We start from the raw sequence: 19309 nt of genomic DNA, 5'->3' as shown, positions 1-19309 counted from the left end.
AAAATATTTGCTTATTTTTTGCTCTAAAGATGTACATCCATTAGTATTTATGTCAGTAAAGCATTGGAAATATGTTAGAGTTTGCTTTTGCCTCCAGTCGCCTCCATTCTGGATCAGGAGCATTTTAAAGGCTCGGCAGCCGGACCCACAAAACATCCAAATCAACCTTTCACTTTGTAAAAAATATATGCAAAATGTATTTAGCTCGGATATAATATAATTGTTTGTACTTTTTAATGATGATTTGTTTAAACATACAACCTTCTCCTAAGCCTTATTGCCATTCCATTTCCATCGTAACTCAAAGAGACACGGCGGACCAGCAATGCTCCACGAACACACAGAAACGGCAACACTGTCTGCATTTTGCCCGATATCGACGTCGGCCCCGGCATCTCGTCCCCGTCGCTGCGCGTGCGTCTTACGGCGCCTCCTGCAGGCTCAGCTTCACTCCGAACATGTCCTCCCACTGCGTCTTCACCCAGGCCACCAGACCTTTCAGCAGTTCAGAGCTCTCCGACCGCACGCTCCAAATCTTCTCCTGCTTCACCGTCTGAAAAAGAGAGAAATAAAACATAAGAAAAGTAGATTAATCGTCCGAATGTGTAACGGTAATGGTATTTATTAGAGAGGAAAAGCTTTTAGGCCGTGCTCATTTGTAAAGGAGGTGTTTGCGGTGAGCGGTGGGGCCAAGATTAGATCCAGCAGTGCACGCAGGTTACAGTGCGCTTTGGATTTAGTTTTTTTTTTAAGTGAACTATTTCCGCTGGGCTAAATGCTTCGGTGCAGGTTTTTGGTTTCTATGTAAACAGTGATGTCATGCGAATGCCACACACGGCGGTTTTAATGAGCGCTTTATCAGATTTAGACTTGTAAAATCTATTGGCCTCAATCAGAACGCACAGCTAACTAACTAGAAGCACTTGGGAATCACGGACCCCCAGGACCCTGTGAGCCCATTAACACGATCGGAGACATCGTCTTTTAGTTCACATCGCCATGATTTTCTCGTTCCATTTTCAAAACCAGTGCACAAATATAATAAAGCTTAAAAAGGCATATTATGTACAATCAACTTTAGACTAGTTTTCACCCTCGTTACAACAGTGTTTCCTGTTTTGATCGCTTCCTGCATGTTTGAGTTCATCCTGAGTTGTGACGTGTTTTATTGTATTTATTCTAAATTGAAAATGTTTTTTGTACTCCTCGTGTGGACAGGTCGCTACTGTAAAAGAAAGTAGATCCTAAACTGGTTTCCTCAGAACAAATTAAGGTTAATATAATAACAATAAATGAATGATTGTGGCTTGAGGGCTTAGTAAATTCTTGTTTTCACCTATCCCCTATCCCCGCCCACATCCCTGTATTTTGATGTAATTACTTAGAAAATTCACATTCCAAGTGACAAATGTAGTTAATGTTATGTTTTTGTTTGTACAATTTAAACACATAAAACATAAAACATAATATAAAGAGAAAAAATACATGCAACATAAATGACATTAAACTTGACATTAAACTTGTCCAGCAACATATAAGTCAAATCTAAGGTCAAAGACTGTACAAAAGGTCCAAGTTCAGTTAGAATGTCAGTTAGAATGTCATTTTTAAATGTTTTTGACATCACTCATAATGTCAGTCTCTTATAATGCCCTAATTGTTGGTTCAGTTTGTGTCATCCATTTCTTTGTGATGTTCTTCTAATCCCTGCCACCAGAAGAATGCTCCAAATGTATCCATTTACTGCGTCCATGGAAGGAGTTTTCAGTCCCAAATACACAGTTCTGAAGTGGAAACCAATACTGACATGTAACCACTTTAAAAAAAATAAAAACATGTAAATGACAATCTCCTCCTCTCTACAGTGAAATGCTATGATGAAAAGTACTGTTTTAGTCCAACATGTGCTGTGACTCCACCTTTGTGTAAGCTGTAAACTTGCCCCTCTCAGTAAAGATGTTTTTGTGACATATCCCTCCAATGACCAGCACACTGTAAACCTGCCTCACGTTACAAATGAGTCGACTTCAAACAAGAACGAAAGAAGAACCCATCTTCTCAAATACAGCTTTTAACCTGTGATTCTACAAAGTGCATGAAATGAGGGAATACGACGCCAAGATAACGGCCGCAGAGGAAAGCGGTTTAATTAAAGACGCAAGAGAAGATCCTGTCGAGTCATGATGCGATGCGTGGATTGTGTGACTTGGAATGTGTGCGTGTGTTTTTGGGATATTGGCATTTGAGATTTCAGTGGAAGACGAGGAAGACTCAAAATTCACAGCACTAAAGAAGGTCTGAGATATGTTTCTTGGCATATTTGTCCCACTTTGTATTTACTGGTGTGGTGCTGTAAGAGCTGAATCATAATGGACTTTGTCTGCTGGTTTCGGCCTTTGCGCCCGTTCGGTCTTGAGTTTAGTGGAGTCTGGAATGCGACCGCTGAACCACTTTCTTGGTTTTCGGGCCCGTTGAAGATCCGAATGTTCCGTCTTGGTGCTCTTGGCTCTGGCTCGTCCTTGGTCGCCATTACACGATCTCCGGCGTCTCCTACGCTCTGGCTGACTTTGTGAAGCTTTTCGATCCCTTGTCAGACGTCCTGCATCACCTTCACGAGCTCCTTGGGCAGCTCCTGTAGACGCCGCTCCAGAATTACTTTAGCTTCTGTCTCCATTGTGTGATCTGGGCTGTTAGACGGTGTTGAATTGTTGTCTATGAACGGTAGACAAGAGTGCATCTCACAAACTCTGTCCATTTGTCTCTTTTATGTCCACTCTTTCCGTAGAAAGCGTAATTCATTGTTTCCAATAAGGAAACGTGAAACAAAGTGATTTCCCTCTCAATGCAACATTTTGTTTATGAAAATGGTCTTAACTTTATGTAATGGGACAGTGCACATAATGTGTAAAGATAAGACACCATGAGACGTTTTGTCTCATAGTTTTCATTTGACAAGATTAAGATTACAGTAAAGCACAGTGGTTCTGTCTTTTAACATTTATGATTTGTGGGCTGCTACTTTTTCACTTTGCCCAAGGTCACCCCTGAAATGAGGTTTAGATCGCAATGGGTTTTACCTGGTTAAATCTATAGGTTAATAAATAAATAAAGATTAAGAAATGTACTTTTCATAGTCTTAATATGTACACAAACTATAACTAACCTCATCATAAAGCTTGATGTCCATCCTGCAGGCGTCTGAAGGCCAAAGGATGATGGCGCTCACGCAGCTGATTGGCAGAGTCTCTAACACGGTCACACCCCCGCTTGCCGCTTCTTCACTCCCATTGGCTGTGGGGTCGATGGCACTCTTCCTCCATTGGTGGTCCTCCCTGAGCAGGTGCAGCGTTTCCCTGGTTGCCAGGACGGTCAGCGGAGTCCAAAACTCCTCTGCAAAATAAAATAAGAGTCACTACACAAAATGAAACAGTCTTATGGAAAAGAACTGATACAAACTTGGATTTTCTATTAATTGACTATGTATTTTGAAGTTTTTATACTCCTAAACTGAAGTGGTTGGTTAGTATTTTGTGAAGTTGTTAAGTTTGAAAAGGATATTTAAAACACTGTAATGGAAATTGAAGTGATCGGAATGAGTCTTGTGAAGGTGTGTGAAGTTTAAAAACACAGAGGAGCCCTTCTAGATGATGACTAATTACACAGATTAATTAGACAGAAAGAAAATATCTTGGACCAATACTGCCCTGTTAGTATATACAGTAGGTAAATACATCAGCCCAATATGATTTATTGCAGTGTTTCACAAACTGTGGTACGTGAGCTCCTCATGGTGGAACATGGTTCTAGTCTTTGCTAAAATGTGAGTCAACTTTATTCACATTTATGACCTGTTTTGGGTTATTCCTTGGACAAAATCACTTCGATAATGTATTGGGGACAAGATCTCGTGCCACAAGACATTTAAAAAAAATAATTCTGATATTCTTTTCCCGGCTGTCGGCATCAATCTAATGAGTACTAATGAAAAAGAGGTTTTATAGCAGAGATAAACAAATGTTGATATTATATTTGAGTACTTTACCATACCCTACATACATTTGTGGTTTTAATATTATCCATTGCGGATCATCCTTATCTGGTGGTACTTGGAAGGCCAAATATGTTTATTAGGTGGTACTTAGCGTGAAACGTCTGAGAACCACTGATATATTTCATTGTAAAAACATATTTATCTTATTCAAAATGGAACAGGGACAATATGAAGAAGTCCATAATGAATGGTTTATAGCTTAGGGGTCACTACTGGGCCATAGTCAAATTTAAATTAAACTACATGAATAATGACAAAAGAAAAAAAAGTATTTTAACTACAGTCATTTTAGTTTAGTCTAATTTTCCGACACTCACTAAATGACTGATGATGCCTGACATTTACACTCCTTCTCCTTTTGCAGACAATGCTTTGATTCATAGTTTGTCGGTCTTCGCCCTGTAATCATGTGTCAGGAGTCGGCCTGAAGACAGGCTTTACAAATGACGTTAAAGTCTTGATTTCATGACTTTTGCTCTAGATAAGCGCATTAGCTGCACTTCAACCTGGCTAGCCTGCAGTTATCTTGGCTCAAAACTACACTACGTACGCTTTCAACTGTCAGATTTGAGCTTTGTGTCAGCATGTTCATGGTAAATCAGATGAATTCAGGTTGTGACAAATTTAGGGTGACCAGATTTTAAAATGTATAAACTGGGACACACCCGGGTTGGGATGGGAAGTAATAATAAAAGTGTAAAAAACGCAGGTAATTAAGTACATTTTTATGCACTCGGATCATTCATACCTCTTTCACGGCTCACGTGTGAGTCAGTGTTTAATCTGAGAGATTTATGAGATTTATTCTAAAGCCAGATTTTCTCTAGTTTGGCTAAAGAAACAATAATATATTATCTTATTTGCTGTTGGCAAGTATCAAAGTAGTGAAAACTGGGACAAATCAATGGTTCAAAACCGGGCTCAAAACTGGGACTGTCCCGAGTAAATGGGGACATCTGGTCACCCTAGACAAATTGCTCACAAATTCATGCTATTGCAAATGTTTAGGCAAGCTAGCATTTCAATATCTAGGTTTTAGCTTGAAGGCAAAGTCTCTGTCAACTTTAATTTCCCGTCTTCATATCCTGTGCAAAAGGCCGGAATACAGAGGCTTTGACAACAGCATGTACCCCCATACTAAAATGTATTAAAACATGTGTATGTGCTAGTTATTGCTATAGGGAAGGCTATCTTATAGCTATAGGGAGGGCTAGCTTATTGCTATAGGGAGAGCTATCTTATTGCTATAGGGAGGGCTAGCTTATTGCTATAGGGAGAGCTATCTTATAGCTATAGGGAGGGCTAGCTTATTGCTATAGGGAGAGCTATCTTATTGCTATAGGGAGGGCTAGCTTATTGCTATAGGGAGAGCTATCTTATTGCTATAGGGAGGGCTAGTTGCTAAAGAGCTTATCGGCTACATACCAGCCCAAGTCAAAGAGGTTAAGGTAAAAAGGAACAAAGGAATGTGGAATATGGTCATATTCGACCTAATTCTTCACAGCTAATCTCTTGATTTAAAAAGACCTAACTACGTTTTCACTAGGCCTTATTAATATTTCCCAGACACTCGCATAGCAAAAAAGTTGAATATTTGTGATCATTTTCAATTTGAATATTACATGTTTACATTAATCATTTTAAATCTAAATTATTTTCTTTGGATTAAGGTGAAAAAATGACATTTTAAAAAAGTGACACAGGCACAGTATGTAACGTCCATGGAAATACAAAGTTAAAACCATAATTCTGAACATTCTCCATGGAGAATATAGATATGTTTTATGCCAAACTGTGGAATATTATAGCCAAAAGAACAAAATTTCTATGGGAACAAGCAGGAGGAGGCATTCCAGGCCAAGTTTGTGGAGATGCAGCCTGCTTAGAGCAAACACGCATGTTTTAATTTTATTTTAAAGCAATAAAAACATCAAAAATGAAAAAAACATGCCTTGATATTAGTCAATTATTTGGCAAAAAAGTTACGTGCAGGGGCTTTAAAGGTCAATTATTCATGATGAATGTATCCTGAAGTGACTTTCTGATTCCTTATGAAAAACATACCTGGAATTGTGTTTATTTTCATTCACATAAATTATAGAGCTGAAAACACTTTATGACATTTTTCATGAGTTTAAACTCCATACACCTTCACCTGACTCGTCTACAAAGCATCTCACTAGAAGCTAGCTGCTAAACCCTGCATCATATACAATACAAGAGATAAATAATAATAATAAATACACTTGAGGAATTGTGAGGACGATTGTTTAAACAGAAGAGCAAGTAGTCAGCTGTACATGAATTGCTTAAATTGTCCCCGTAAGTGCTCTTCATTTTGGTGCATTTAGACAGGGACCAATTAGACAGGAATCTGGCCTACAGTCCTTTATGACCTTAAAAAATGTTTGGAAATTGTTGTGTGGGTAATTACACTTACGAGGAGATGCTTCAACACGCTTTATTTTGAAGATTTGGGACATTTTAAATGTTATTTAGCTTTAGAAAGCATAAGGTATAAATGCATCTCTGCTTGTCTCCATGGAAATATTACTGAAATGTTCCACAGTCTGACATTAAGTTTATCAATGTCAATGTAATCCCTCATTCGTTCACGAGTGGTTTCAAAGTTAGTCATCTGGACAATGTAAATAACATAAACTTATCGATCTAGCTTTATTTCAATTCAGTGTATTGATTCATAAAAATAAAAAAAAATCTTACTGAGAGCGGAGTCGCCACTCCACAGATCTGATCTGTTTTGGGGACGTCAACTGCTTGTGCAAGACATATTTAATGCCATACTGTGGAACATTCTAAACAAAGCAAAAGCATCTCCATGGAGACAAGCCATTAATAACCATATTAACCCTTCACTGGTTTATTCGAAATGGAGCAAAGGATAATGGTCTATGTAATTGTTTTTTCTTTTACCATGCTTCTTCAAATACTATTTTCATGTCAGACAGTAGTGCTAATATAGTTACATACTGCATAGAAAACAGCACTAGAGTATGTCACCTTGCAGGACAAAAGCCAGAATGTAGAAGAACTGCAGCTGCCCTTCCTCCATGTCGTCCTGGATGTCTTCACACACCAGCGGCCTGTGGGAGCAGACTGTATTATTATGCATCTGCAACTTGTACGAACAGAAGAAAAAAGCCAAACACATGTTCGTCTACGTAGTTCAGAGGGGCCGACTGTGTTTTGATTGAGATAACAGAGTGTGGAGCAGGCGCCTGGATGGCAGGTGCTGTTCAGCCTCACACGGAGACACTGGAAATGGAGACACTGGAAATGGAGACACTGGAGGGGGGGATTCCACCTGTGAGTATAACGCGAGAGCCACTGCCAACACCAGGGGCATTTATTAGATTTTTTAAATTCACAACACAGAGCCCTATATTACAAAAAATACAAACATATAATTTTGATAAAATGGGGTTTGTGCAACCAAGGAACCAGGACAAATTTAATTAATCATTTGTCATTTGCTGTATTCTGGTGTATTTTAGATGCTGAAAGACTTTCTTATTATTATAAGAAAGTATTTAAATCCATTTGATGTTTTTAGTTCTCAAGATTGTTTTAAAAAAGGGGGGTAGAAAAAAAATAATCACATACTACTGGTATAAATAAATTAAAATGACTTAAAACAATTGAGGCATGTTTTAAAATTTTAAATTAAATTAATGAATTTAAAATTCAAACGCTTGGACCAGCTCTCTATTGGGGGCCCAATCCCTGCAGTCTCATTCTCAGGTCTGCCCGTGATGATTCCGACAGGACGGTTCAGAGCAGAGAAAACACTTCTGCAGCACAAACTCTTGTCAGAATCGGAATTTCAGTTTCATGTTGGATTCAAGCTTTAGCAACATCTATAATAATTACACTGAAGATTTCCGCATAGAAAGGACGTAGCTTTGCGCTTCTTGTTTTTGAATGTTTAATTTCACATTATATTCCAGATTTTTTTCTCCGTGAATTGAGGACAGATTTGCACAAAATAAGGACCAATAAGAAGCTCCAGGTTTGTATAATATAACAAAGTTCAAAAAGCTTAATAAAAGACGCACTCTGTCTGTACCACAAATCTATTTATTTCAGGGGCATGTTTATAAAATATGATATGAGGAAAAGAGACGCATTCTGATTGGCCAAGAGCCGCGCGGGGTTCGGTGCCCCCGGAACTAAATACAAATGTTGAACCGGGATATAAACTGTCCTCTAGTTATAGGACGAGCTTCCCACATTTTATGACACAAGATTTAATTTAGCACTTTATCATCTTTTATTTTTAACAATAAAGCTTTTAATATGCCTTTAGAATGTTTAAGCAAACTGAACAAACCGAGCAGTTTTCATGTTAGTTCAGCCTTTACCTTTGCAAATCAACATGGAAAACAGTCTACTGTTTACAAGCATCGAAAAGCTGAAAAGAGAGGTGACAAAAGACTAAACCGAGGGGAGATGCCAGCATTCGTAGCGCCACACATGTTTGAAATTAAGATGTGGTTTCCCGGCTAATTTAGCTGAGCCTTTTTACTAAATGAACTCTTTAAAAAAAAAAAAAAAAAAAGTCTGATTGTAATCACCCAAAGATGTGTCAGAAGTGCCGAATCAGAGCTGCGGCAGCCATTATCGTAGTTCCACTGGCACCTCGCGACCGCAGAACAAATGAGTGCGTGCTGAGTGCAGATATAAAGGTCACGTCCGGCAGCGATGGAAATGGTATCTATGCTTTACTTTTTGCCTTACATTTTGCTTTTTATTTTTAGTTAATGACATTTGGGAGCAGATTTTAGCCATTATTTTTAGCATGTTTATTGTTTTGACTTAGACAAGAAACTTTTGTTGACCAAAGTCACAAAATTTCGTTCATTTGACTCATTAATATTTCAAAATCTGTGTCACTCTGAAAGCAGATTTTATAGGTGTACTTCAATAGTTTTCCTTAAGTAGATTTTTATTATAAATGGTACTTTTACATATGTATTTGTTCTGCTCATGTATCTTCACCTTTACTTAAGTAAAACCAAACTTGAGTACTTCTTCCACCACTGGCGTCTGGTAAAGTGTGGGTTATCGGAGGGGAGAAGTACCGTGACGTACCAGAGGTGGTGCTGTGGGCTCAGGCGGGTGGTGGAGATGGACTGGAGCTTGCTGTCCGACTTGTGGGCCATCTCCCGCACAATTCCTGCAAAATAGACAAGAAAAAAATATGCTAATTCCACTCTATTTGGGCTTGGAGATGGCACAAAGTGAAATGTAATTATCTGAGCGAACTCTGAGAAGTGTAACTTGACTTGAAAAACAAACTAAATATATTATATAATAACTACACTTAATAATGTCTTAGTAAAAAAATACAAAGACTTGAACATTCTATATATACTATTTGTTTATATGTGTACTTCAATAGTTTATATATGTATATTTTCTCTTACATTGTATAATTTGGTTGTCTTCATGAAGATTGTATTGCTTTACCTGGAAAGTGTTGGCATTAGTCTCATCTCCATGGCGAGTTTTTTTTTTTTGTTCAGTTTAATGCCATACAGTGAAAGACTCCAGGAAAAGCAGTCACATTTCCATGAAGACAAGAAGGTGGTGAATCCCAGAAAAGAAAAGTTACAAGATATCTACGTATTAAACAATGAGACCCTGACTAATTGAATTTGTTCCTTCCCCTCGGTGTGCCGCAGTGGTGTGCGGTCAGGGCAATCAAGACATACAGTGATTGGCCAATGAAATCTAAAATTACAGTGTGTCACAACAATATATGAATTGTTCTCAAATATATCCAAATAAACCCGTTTTCCCCTCACTTCTGCTGCTGAAGCTTGGCTGAAGTCACAGTGTCGTTTACTGGCCACTACAGGCCGCTGGGCAGTACTGCGCGGGAAGCATGATTCTTCTTCTCTCACAGCAGCTCAGTCTGAGGTCGTGTTCAGAGGCCCGTTCATGCTTCGCTCTCTAACATGAGCTTTTAGAACCAGAGCAGACAGCAGCTTCTTTTAGAGCCCTGCACATGCGCTCTGAGGACCACACAGCCTCAAACCCATAGATCTGTGCTCAAACCACGCTGAATAAACCTGTGGGAATCAAGGATGTTTGCAGGTTTTGCCCTGACTGAGCATGTTCAGAGGTGAAGGGAAGCAACAGCAGCGCCAAGTTTCAACAAACAGACTTAAAAACTATCTTTTAGAGACAAGTCTGTGTTTGTAGCTAAGGCTCTGTTCATGTTTCCAATGATTAGATGTTAGAAATATAGGCAATCATTTAACCACATAGAACGCTAATTTGTGTCATTAATTGGTCGGTGAAGTAAGCTTACTGAATCCATTTAGCACTCTCTGGTTATAAGAGTTTAGCTGAATAGAATAGGCATGAGACCCGGGGTCAAAGATCAGCCTCACATTTCCTTTTCTTCTATTTTTCTACTTTTCTATTGGTGTGCTGACATTTGTGGAGATTATTGGGTATAAGGGATTATTGGGAAAGAACATAGTTTACACAGCAAATATGTATAAATAAAGGCATTTTATAACATAAAACGATCACAAATGAAAGAACTACACATGGCGGAAAAAGCACATGAGAAAAAGCCAGATTTTTTGTTTAGTCAGCTACAAAATTTATTGATGACCAAAATATGCCTCTTAAAACGCCTTCTTCACACCAGCCTCAAGTCTAAAATTACAACCACAACTTTTGGTTCTAATTACTGCGTCCGAGTCGACGGCAAAACAAAGGCCCACAACTGAGAAGAGCAGCACTGTGGATGTAAAAAGTGTACCTCCACTTCATGCATGTGTCCGGTGATGATTTGTGTGAGAAGACACGCAAATGCTCGAGCGGTGGACTGCGCTTTGGCCCGAGTTTAGAGCGGCGTGCTTGTTTAGGCAGCTGCAGTCGGGAACAGCTGTGCGTGAGAATGATGATGTGTCAATATACGCTCGCTCCCGTTACACGTTCGGGCAGGGAACACAAAGCAAACAATGCCACGGTTTGCGTTTGGAATAAACATTTGGAAGGGAAGCAAATAGGATGAGTGTTCTGCAGAGTCGCCATGGCAGAGGAGAAAGGCGGCGGAGAAATGGCATGATTCTGACGAGCCTTGTTTGGAGAGGAAAGGGTAGAGGTGAAACTGTATATTGTTTGCAACAATTAAGAATGTCTGGAATGTTGGATGACGGTGCACTTAAAGGACACAGGACATCAGTTTAGGCCTGTCACAATAACACATTTTGAACTATGATGTATTGTTTCCCAAAATATTGTGAGAAACTATAATATTGAAGATCACTTTATGCCACTGAAATTTGAACTATGAAGCATAAAACTCATTCCAAAAGAATGTACATAAAATAACATAAAATAAGAACAATCATTATTGGCATTGAAAAAAAAACAAAACTAAAAAAACCTACTGTTTGATCTCTAATTAACACTATAAAGAATAACGATGTACAATGTAAAAAGCGTGTTGAGATTTATAAATATCTTAATTGTTCAAACCTTTACAGCTCCTATGTTGACACACACAAAAGCCAATAAAAAGTTCTTCAATCTCTACAATTAGAACAATGAACACAAAATTTAGAGATGCAACAATTAATTGATTAATCATGACTAGTTGATTTGTCAATTTATTTGGTTGATAATGGATTTAAAAAGTGTATGGAACAATTATTGACTAGTTGACGATGCAAATTATTGTCTCCACAAAAAAGGTAAAACAGAATTTATAAAGTTTTGAAATTTGAAATAAATGTAGATATTCTGTATTTGAAATTACACACAAAACTGAACAAGAGCTAATTAATTAGCAGTAACCACTGCACTTTAATCTCTAGCAATGTACAAACAGGTCTGTTGAAGCCGGCACAAATACAGTAAGTCAGAAAATTGTTTAAATCAAACGTTAAAATATACACCAAGTAAAACACTGGTTTAAATGTCATGTCCAAAAGCTTTTGTGTAAAGGAATGCACGAGATGTGCCATATTTAGCTGGAAATCGATCCTTTCAAAGACACAGTGGCCTCATAACATCCCGCCCTGAAACATTCACTGCAGAGGGGAGGAGAGCCATTGTACCCACGATGAGGAAACGGTCTCTGGTGTCAGTGTAGCGTTTCAGCCCTATACAACCAGCGGGTGAGAAAATGTCTGCCGCACAAAGCCTTCCCCAACATGAGCGTGTCATTGACTTTGACAACAATACACAAAGTCCCGATATGTGGCTTTTGGCTTCTGAGTGGAGAAAGGACAAGCTTAAAGGGTTTAAAGGGGCGCTTTAAATGGGAAGTATGGCAGGTCAAATGTACAAAGTTATGTATCTAGAGCACAGGACGTAAACAGGAGGTTGTTGTGTAGATTGGTTTACACACTGATGGCATGTTTCCCACCAGAGAAGAAAGGGGTTGGAGTAGGTGACTTTCACATAGAAGCTAATGACAAGCATGATTGTGAACTTCAGCAAAGTCCCAAACCCGCTCCATCGCCCAGACAGGCACACACAGGCCAATTCAATGTCTGAATTCAGCTAATGAATTGAGTCAGTGGTTGTTAAATCAGTGTTAGTCAAGTCCATATGATCAGTAGTCCAAGTTAAAAGTCTTTTTTTTACCCCCCTATATGATGAGATAGAAGAGTGAAGGGACTAAAAAATGGCTTGAGGTGTATATTTATTTTGGAAAATTTGATCAAATGTAAAGTCCAAGAACAAGACATTGTAGCATTAGAAAAGGTAAAAGTGGGTCAAAACTAAATTGACAGCTTCCTCATACCTCAAAGTCAAAGGCCAGATTATATTATGCTGAATTGCCTTTAGCTGATCATGCTATTCACCTTATTGTGGAAGTTGCCGCGGGCAACTCCTTCTGCTTGTATTATTTTGTATAGCGCAGCCATTCTCAGCAGCAAATACATTTCAAACGGACTACAACACTATTTTAAAGCCGATTTATTGGTGCACCTGAACATTGAACATTTTATACAAATCAGTCAACATTGTATAATATTCTAGCTGAAAGACTTTTCTCTAGTTCAGAACAGAATTCATGCTTAACCAGAATGCAAACATAATGCCAATGCGTAGCAGTCAGAAACAGAAGTGGGCGAAGGTGAATAAGGTTGCAGTGGTAATCCATGACAGTCCTCTGTATTTTTAAAGTCCATACACCTTCAGACTACTTCGGATAATTTCAGTATTCAAATTAACTTTGTAGCAAACAAACCTTAACGCCAGCAGCCTTAGTTATTATTACTTTCACACGTTTTACTATGCACATACAGCATTTGAAACTATATCGAATGATCAACCAAGGCAAGACAAAATTGGTTTTAAATGTTGAATGATACACACTATAGGACAGGGTTGCACAATTAAGGACAAAGTGGGACTCTTCTGTAAAGTAATTAGTATCTGAGAGAAGACTGAAATATTAACTGATAAACGAATACAAAAATTGCATGTATTTCAGAAATATTTTAGAGGTATAAACTACAAGTATGACAATATTTTTCTACATAAAAGATAGAAGACAGTTTGTTGTTTGCAGAGGACATTCTATTATCTAAATAATTGCAGCATTTGTGATATGCTATAAGTACACTAACTCAAATGACAGATTTGACTGGATTGCAATACATTGGGCAGAGCTAATGTTTTATTATTATTTTCTTTTATTTATTTATTCTTTTTTATTTTAATTTAATTTAAAAACTAATAATAAACATGGACAAATGAACAATCCAGAACACATCAAGACCAGAGAGCAAAAATAAAAATAAGCAGACACCAAGAAAACATAAAAAGAGACTAAATCATGGCACATTTACATTTAAATAAAGGTCCCACTTAGTCCTAAGTCTGTCAAATTTGTTCCATTTCCTAATTAAGTCTAATTATTTGTTTCCATTTGTTTAATGTCTGTTACTATGTCGGTCCAGTCCTTGATCGTTGGTGAGGTTTATGTCATTAATTTTTCTGTATGTTCCAGAGGTATCTATCTACAGTGTCAGGGGTTTTGAGGCTCAAATACATACCTGAAGTTGAGTGGGATGATGATGTCAAAAACTGATTGAATTGCTTTATTGACCTCAGTCCAATATTCCTGAGCAACAGGACAGTCCCAAAACACACGGTAATGATAAGACTCCAGGCCGCCACATTATTCTTGTGAATATTGTGCACTTTGACATGGATTTAAGAAAAAAAAAAGAAGAAAAAAACAGAATTCCCTCAACATGCGACTTCCACTGGGATGTATACATTTTCCCACTCTTTGTCTGTCAAAACAGAGTTACTTTCTCTTTCCCACACAATTTTTAAATATATTTAGTAGAGTATTTGTCTAAACTATCAAAGCATATATATATATATATATATATAAATAAAATTTAGATACTAATCCTCTCGAAATATCAGATTTATAATCCTTCACAAATATTTCAGTCAGAGGGTTACAATGGTTATTGCATTGTTTATTTGCAACGTTTTTCAGTCTCCATGATACCTTTCTTTTTTCCTCGTAAGTAGCCATGTTTGTTTTGATACAGACAGACCATGGCATCCCTGATTGGTTAATCTGCCTTTCAATAACACTCATTTTACCTCAGGGAGATTACAGAGTGACTAGACTGATATAGAATATATGATATAATTCTGGATTTTTCAAACAATCCCATCTGTACTCATGTCCAGCAAATTTGTCCATTTTCAAATTCACAATAAAAGTCGATTTTCAAACTTAGTATATGTCCAAAGTTAATTATGGCTAGTCCTTGACAGTTGGCTCCATCCATGACATCCATTTCTTTGTTATTGTTGTACATTCTGCAGGTATCCATCAATCATTCCCATTGTTGGCGTTTTACATCTGAGATACATTGTTTTATAGTCAAATGGAATATTGATGTTGAAGACAGTCTGCACTGCGTCATTAATCTCAGTCCAATAGTTATATACTATATTACTATTTGGCAGCGACATTTGGTCCAACAAGTTTCCCTGTGTGTATTGTGCACTTTGACACAATCTTATAAAATACCGTGATCATGTAAAATCTTTCAATATAAAGCGCAACATTTTACGAGGCGTGTAGCAGCCCTATGTTTACTCCTCAGCCGCAGCAGAGATGGATTTCAGCAGTAAAACCATTGTAGACAAGTGGGTGATGGCGCAGTCATTTTGAATACCCTAGAATTAAAAATGCACCCACTCAGTCTCGCCTCCCATGTTAGACGGGGGCACTTTAACCAAGATGCCAGCCAAGATTGTAATCAGTCGTAAACGCAGCACACCAAGTAGGAGCCTGCCTGTTCTGCTTTATATCAATACATCTCCCTTTCCATTCTGGGCTCAGACTGCTTGGCTAGGTCTGCTGGAAGTTCAAAACGGACATTTTCTTTTAATTGACAAATCATCAATGGGAGATTTTTCCAAAAAGTCTTGTGTATTATTTGGATTTTGAGCTGCGTCAGAGCATAGACCACATCCTCTCTCCGTCCGGGTTCCCAGCCTGTGTTGCCCTGTCAGTTATTCTAGCTGTGGTTAGTGTCGGGAGCTGGTTCAAAAATCTGTTTTCTCGTCTATGAATCTTTTTCTTTATGGCAGCTGTTTTCAGTGCCTGACGGTTCTGTTTGTCCCGACATGCTTTGATTGTGCCATAGTTCTAGTGTGAAATGTGCCTTGTTGTTTAGTACAAAATATTAGTCGAATGAGAGGCTGCTAATCTCATCAGCACTTTGTTTTTAAGCCTTTCGCTTAGTAACCATGGCCCCCCATAGTCAAAGCTTTTATTTTCCGACCAGCATGCCTTGATCCATACATACATGAGCATTAGTATGAATGGCTCCCTGTCTCGTGGATATCCAAACAATAGCTTTATCAATGACTTTTTATACTACTTTGGTCACCTTGGCATCTGCTTTATTGAAACTTATTGTATGCATCATTATTACATGACAATGAAGAAGTTTTAATCAAGTTCTTGTATAAATAACTATAATAGGCAAAAGACAAATTGCACACCGTTTAAATAAAATATGGATATATATTCTATGAAATGAAACATTTTGAGGAATTTTAAAGGACACATATTATGCACTATTTGTATCGTTACCGTCCTTTAAACATGTTCTTGAGTACCTTTGGTTTGACATCTCATGTTTTAGAAACTTAAAGGACACATATTATGCTAAATGGACTTGTTTGAGCTTGAAAGCCTTCATCAAAAACATACCTGGAGTAGCATTTAGCTTAATTCATGCTAGTTTGATGAATCCTGGTTAGAAAATCCGCTCTGACGTGGCCCTGAGAATCTTCTCTGCCATAGTCCATAAATCATCTCTAGACACATTCTGTGAGTTTCTTCCGTTTAATCACGATCAGGACAACTGCGTGCTGAGACCCAGAAATGAGAGCCATGATGTATTCTGGGAAATTTGTATCTTAAACTGCTGACTGTTGGTGCCATCTACTGGCTTTAGAGGGAATTACACAATAGGTCCATTGGGAAACAGCAGAGATCTAGATGCAATTTTGTTTGTTAATTATAATTTTTTTTTAGTTCAAAACATAAGATGCCAAACTAATGCATGTTTAAAGGAGCGTGTTTAAAGGCTAATAACAATAATGCACAAATAATGCATAATTTGTAACCTTTAACATATTGGTCTACAAAATGACAGGAATTGAGTAAGAGCTCCATCTACAGTTTGCCAAGGGAATTAAAAAGGGGAGATAAACAAACCTAGCTTGCCCTGACATGCTAATCCAAGTATGCAGTTGTAATAAACGCAATTTGAGGCAGAAAGCCACTTAACGAATCAGGTGATGATTCATGGACTTCAAAATAGTGCATAAGATCACCCCAAAAATTGGGTCATTTTGAGGGAACAATGTCATAACATGGTTAAAACCTATAAACAAGTTGCATAATATGTGTCCTTTAATTTATTACAATGTAAATACTTGTTAATCTTTACAGCTAAATAACAGTGAACTAGTACATTTTTCATAATGAATAGGCCCTTTAATAACATAAGTGTAGTACATTTTCCATTTATTTGATGAAACCTCCGTATGACAAAACCAATTCCATGACTACAACTACAGCCACAAGTTTTCCACTGTATGCATTTCTCCTCAGAGCACCTTAGGGGGAGGTTGAATATTGTTAAATTCATTTTCCATACTGTGTCCAGACATTCCTGAGGTGCACCGGAGCCCCCAGACTATTAAAAGCTTTTCCTCTGCTTTGTCTCACACATGAACACATATGAACATGTAGCAGTAGTAGTAATAGTAGTAGTAGTAGTTGTAGTTGTAGTAGTAGTGGATTGGTTCCAAAGGAAGTACATACTTTTCTAACCAGGCCTATCACTTTGATGGGAGTACATTATTGCAGAGATTATTGACTGAAGACTTCCTTTTGAAAGCATGGGTAAGAGCTTTTATAGGTACATATATTCCATATACAAAACGAATACTACCACTATTCTAAGATTTAAAGGACACATATTATGCAAAACTGTCTTTTTTTGAGCTTTTAATCATGTGATAACATTGTTAATTAAAAACATAGCTTGATTATACCCAAGAAATTAAACAAAGTAATGACTATTATAATCCACTAACCACATGTTTTATCGAGGCTTAGAAATCAAAACTTTCAAGTGGAATAATATCTAAATTATATCAATGCATTGCAAATCTAGACAGCTATAAAAACAAATGGGAAAGTAGAAGGTAATCTTGCTTTGACAGACGAAGAGTGGGACAGTGTGTGTAAATCCCAGTGGAGGACCACAAAGTCACATGTCTGAAGGGAATTTTGCAGGAAAAATGTGACACGTTTTTTCACAACATCACGTCAAAGTGCCAATATTATCACAAGGAAAGGTTAACCGTGGGAAAAACTGTGGCAGTGAGGAAGCAAACCACTATCATGTGTTTTGGGACTGTGCCGTCGCTCAAAAATATTGGACTAAAATGATCAAGATATTGCCATTCCTGTCAATTTTAGAACTATGTAGTTTGGACTCAAAACACCTGCCGCGGACACAATAAACGGATACCTTTGGAATGCACTTTTGGCGGTAGAAAAAAAGGCCATCACAAAGAAATGGCTGGCACAAACCTCACCAACGATCAAAGACTGGACTGACCGTAATAACGGACATCAGACAAAAGGCTCTATGGTCGTGTTCTATTTTGTGTTTATGTGGTATATTTAAGCAAAAAAACCCTCAATCAATCAAGTTGCTTCAGCAAACTGTTTAAACCTGGTGTTGCATTAAGGCCAAATAAAATAAATAGTGTGTTTCCGGCAACATTGAAAAAAAAAAAATCAGGTAGGTAGGTCGCAATATATATATTTTTTAAATAAAAAAAAATACATATTTTAAAATCCTTTAGCAGACAGTTTTCTTTTCTCAGAAGTGAGCGCTTCACATTGAAGTGGCCTTATTGGTATGCAGGTATTGAATAAAATTGTTCTACCGCACTGTTGTTGTCTGCTGTTGCCCTGCGCGCGTGTTCCATGAGCTGTAGATCCACTCGTTGCTTGTAAGTGCCCAGCCGTACTTTGGAGTCTCGCTGACCAAATGGATCACTTGCTAATAGGCATTTCCAGCAGTAGTTGGAACTTTGAAAGTGGAGAACAAACCCGTGACAGGCGCCAGTGTCGGCGTCTCACTATTTTTCTTATTGTCACTACGTGATGTGAGCACTTTTCGACCGCCACGCAAAATATCTTCACCGCTGCTACCCCGGGCGTGCCTGTCGCCACGGCCATGGAAGCCAGTGGGTTGGCACTAGATCATACACTCCTAACTGATTCTGACTTCCGTGAGTGAGGAGTGTATGATCTAGTGCCGACCCTGCCGATCTGCCAAATATGACCAAATATGAGCGTCTGCAAACATGGATGCGCCCATAGGTAAAACGAAACCTATCAAAAGTGCATTAATTTTCATATCTTACAATTTTTTCCAGCTTTTGGATTCTCTCACACAATTTGACATTCTCGAAACCTACGGCCAGTAAATATGCGATAAAAAGTTTAAGGTCGGGTTTTGAAATTCAGGTCGGTCGGGTTACCGGAAACACACAATTTTATTTTTTTTGGCCTTAGCATCATTCACCCTTGTTTGATGAATCCTTTTAAGAAAGTCTTCCCCTCTGAACCTTAAAAACAGTCTTCTGATCTACATTTTCCACTTTTGTGTCATCATAGGTTGAGCT

At 38.0% G+C, this 19309-nt stretch overlaps 1 protein-coding gene across 1 annotated transcript in view; it reads right to left on the bottom strand.

The window, feature by feature from the left end:
* Window positions 1-354: 354 nt before the first annotated feature.
* The window catches only part of stk11ip (serine/threonine kinase 11 interacting protein), a 56391-nt gene continuing 37436 nt past the window's right edge, over window positions 355-19309 (bottom strand). Inside the window, exons 23-26 of the mRNA XM_072447386.1 lie at window positions 9164-9248; window positions 7073-7155; window positions 3164-3390; window positions 355-553 (exon numbers count right to left, since the gene is read on the bottom strand). Of these exons, the coding sequence (XP_072303487.1) occupies window positions 422-553; window positions 3164-3390; window positions 7073-7155; window positions 9164-9248 (527 nt within the window). The 3' untranslated portion in view covers window positions 355-421. The remainder of the gene's footprint in view (window positions 554-3163; window positions 3391-7072; window positions 7156-9163; window positions 9249-19309) is intronic.

Source organism: Eucyclogobius newberryi, unplaced genomic scaffold, assembly GCF_026437365.1.
Source record: "Eucyclogobius newberryi isolate DKJ021-1_F unplaced genomic scaffold, fEucNew1.0.hap1 SCAF_1, whole genome shotgun sequence".
NCBI classification, from domain to species: Eukaryota; Metazoa; Chordata; class Actinopteri; order Gobiiformes; family Gobiidae; genus Eucyclogobius; species Eucyclogobius newberryi.
The sequence above is the reverse complement of the archived record's forward strand: the minus strand, read 5'-3'. Positions and strand labels throughout refer to the sequence as shown.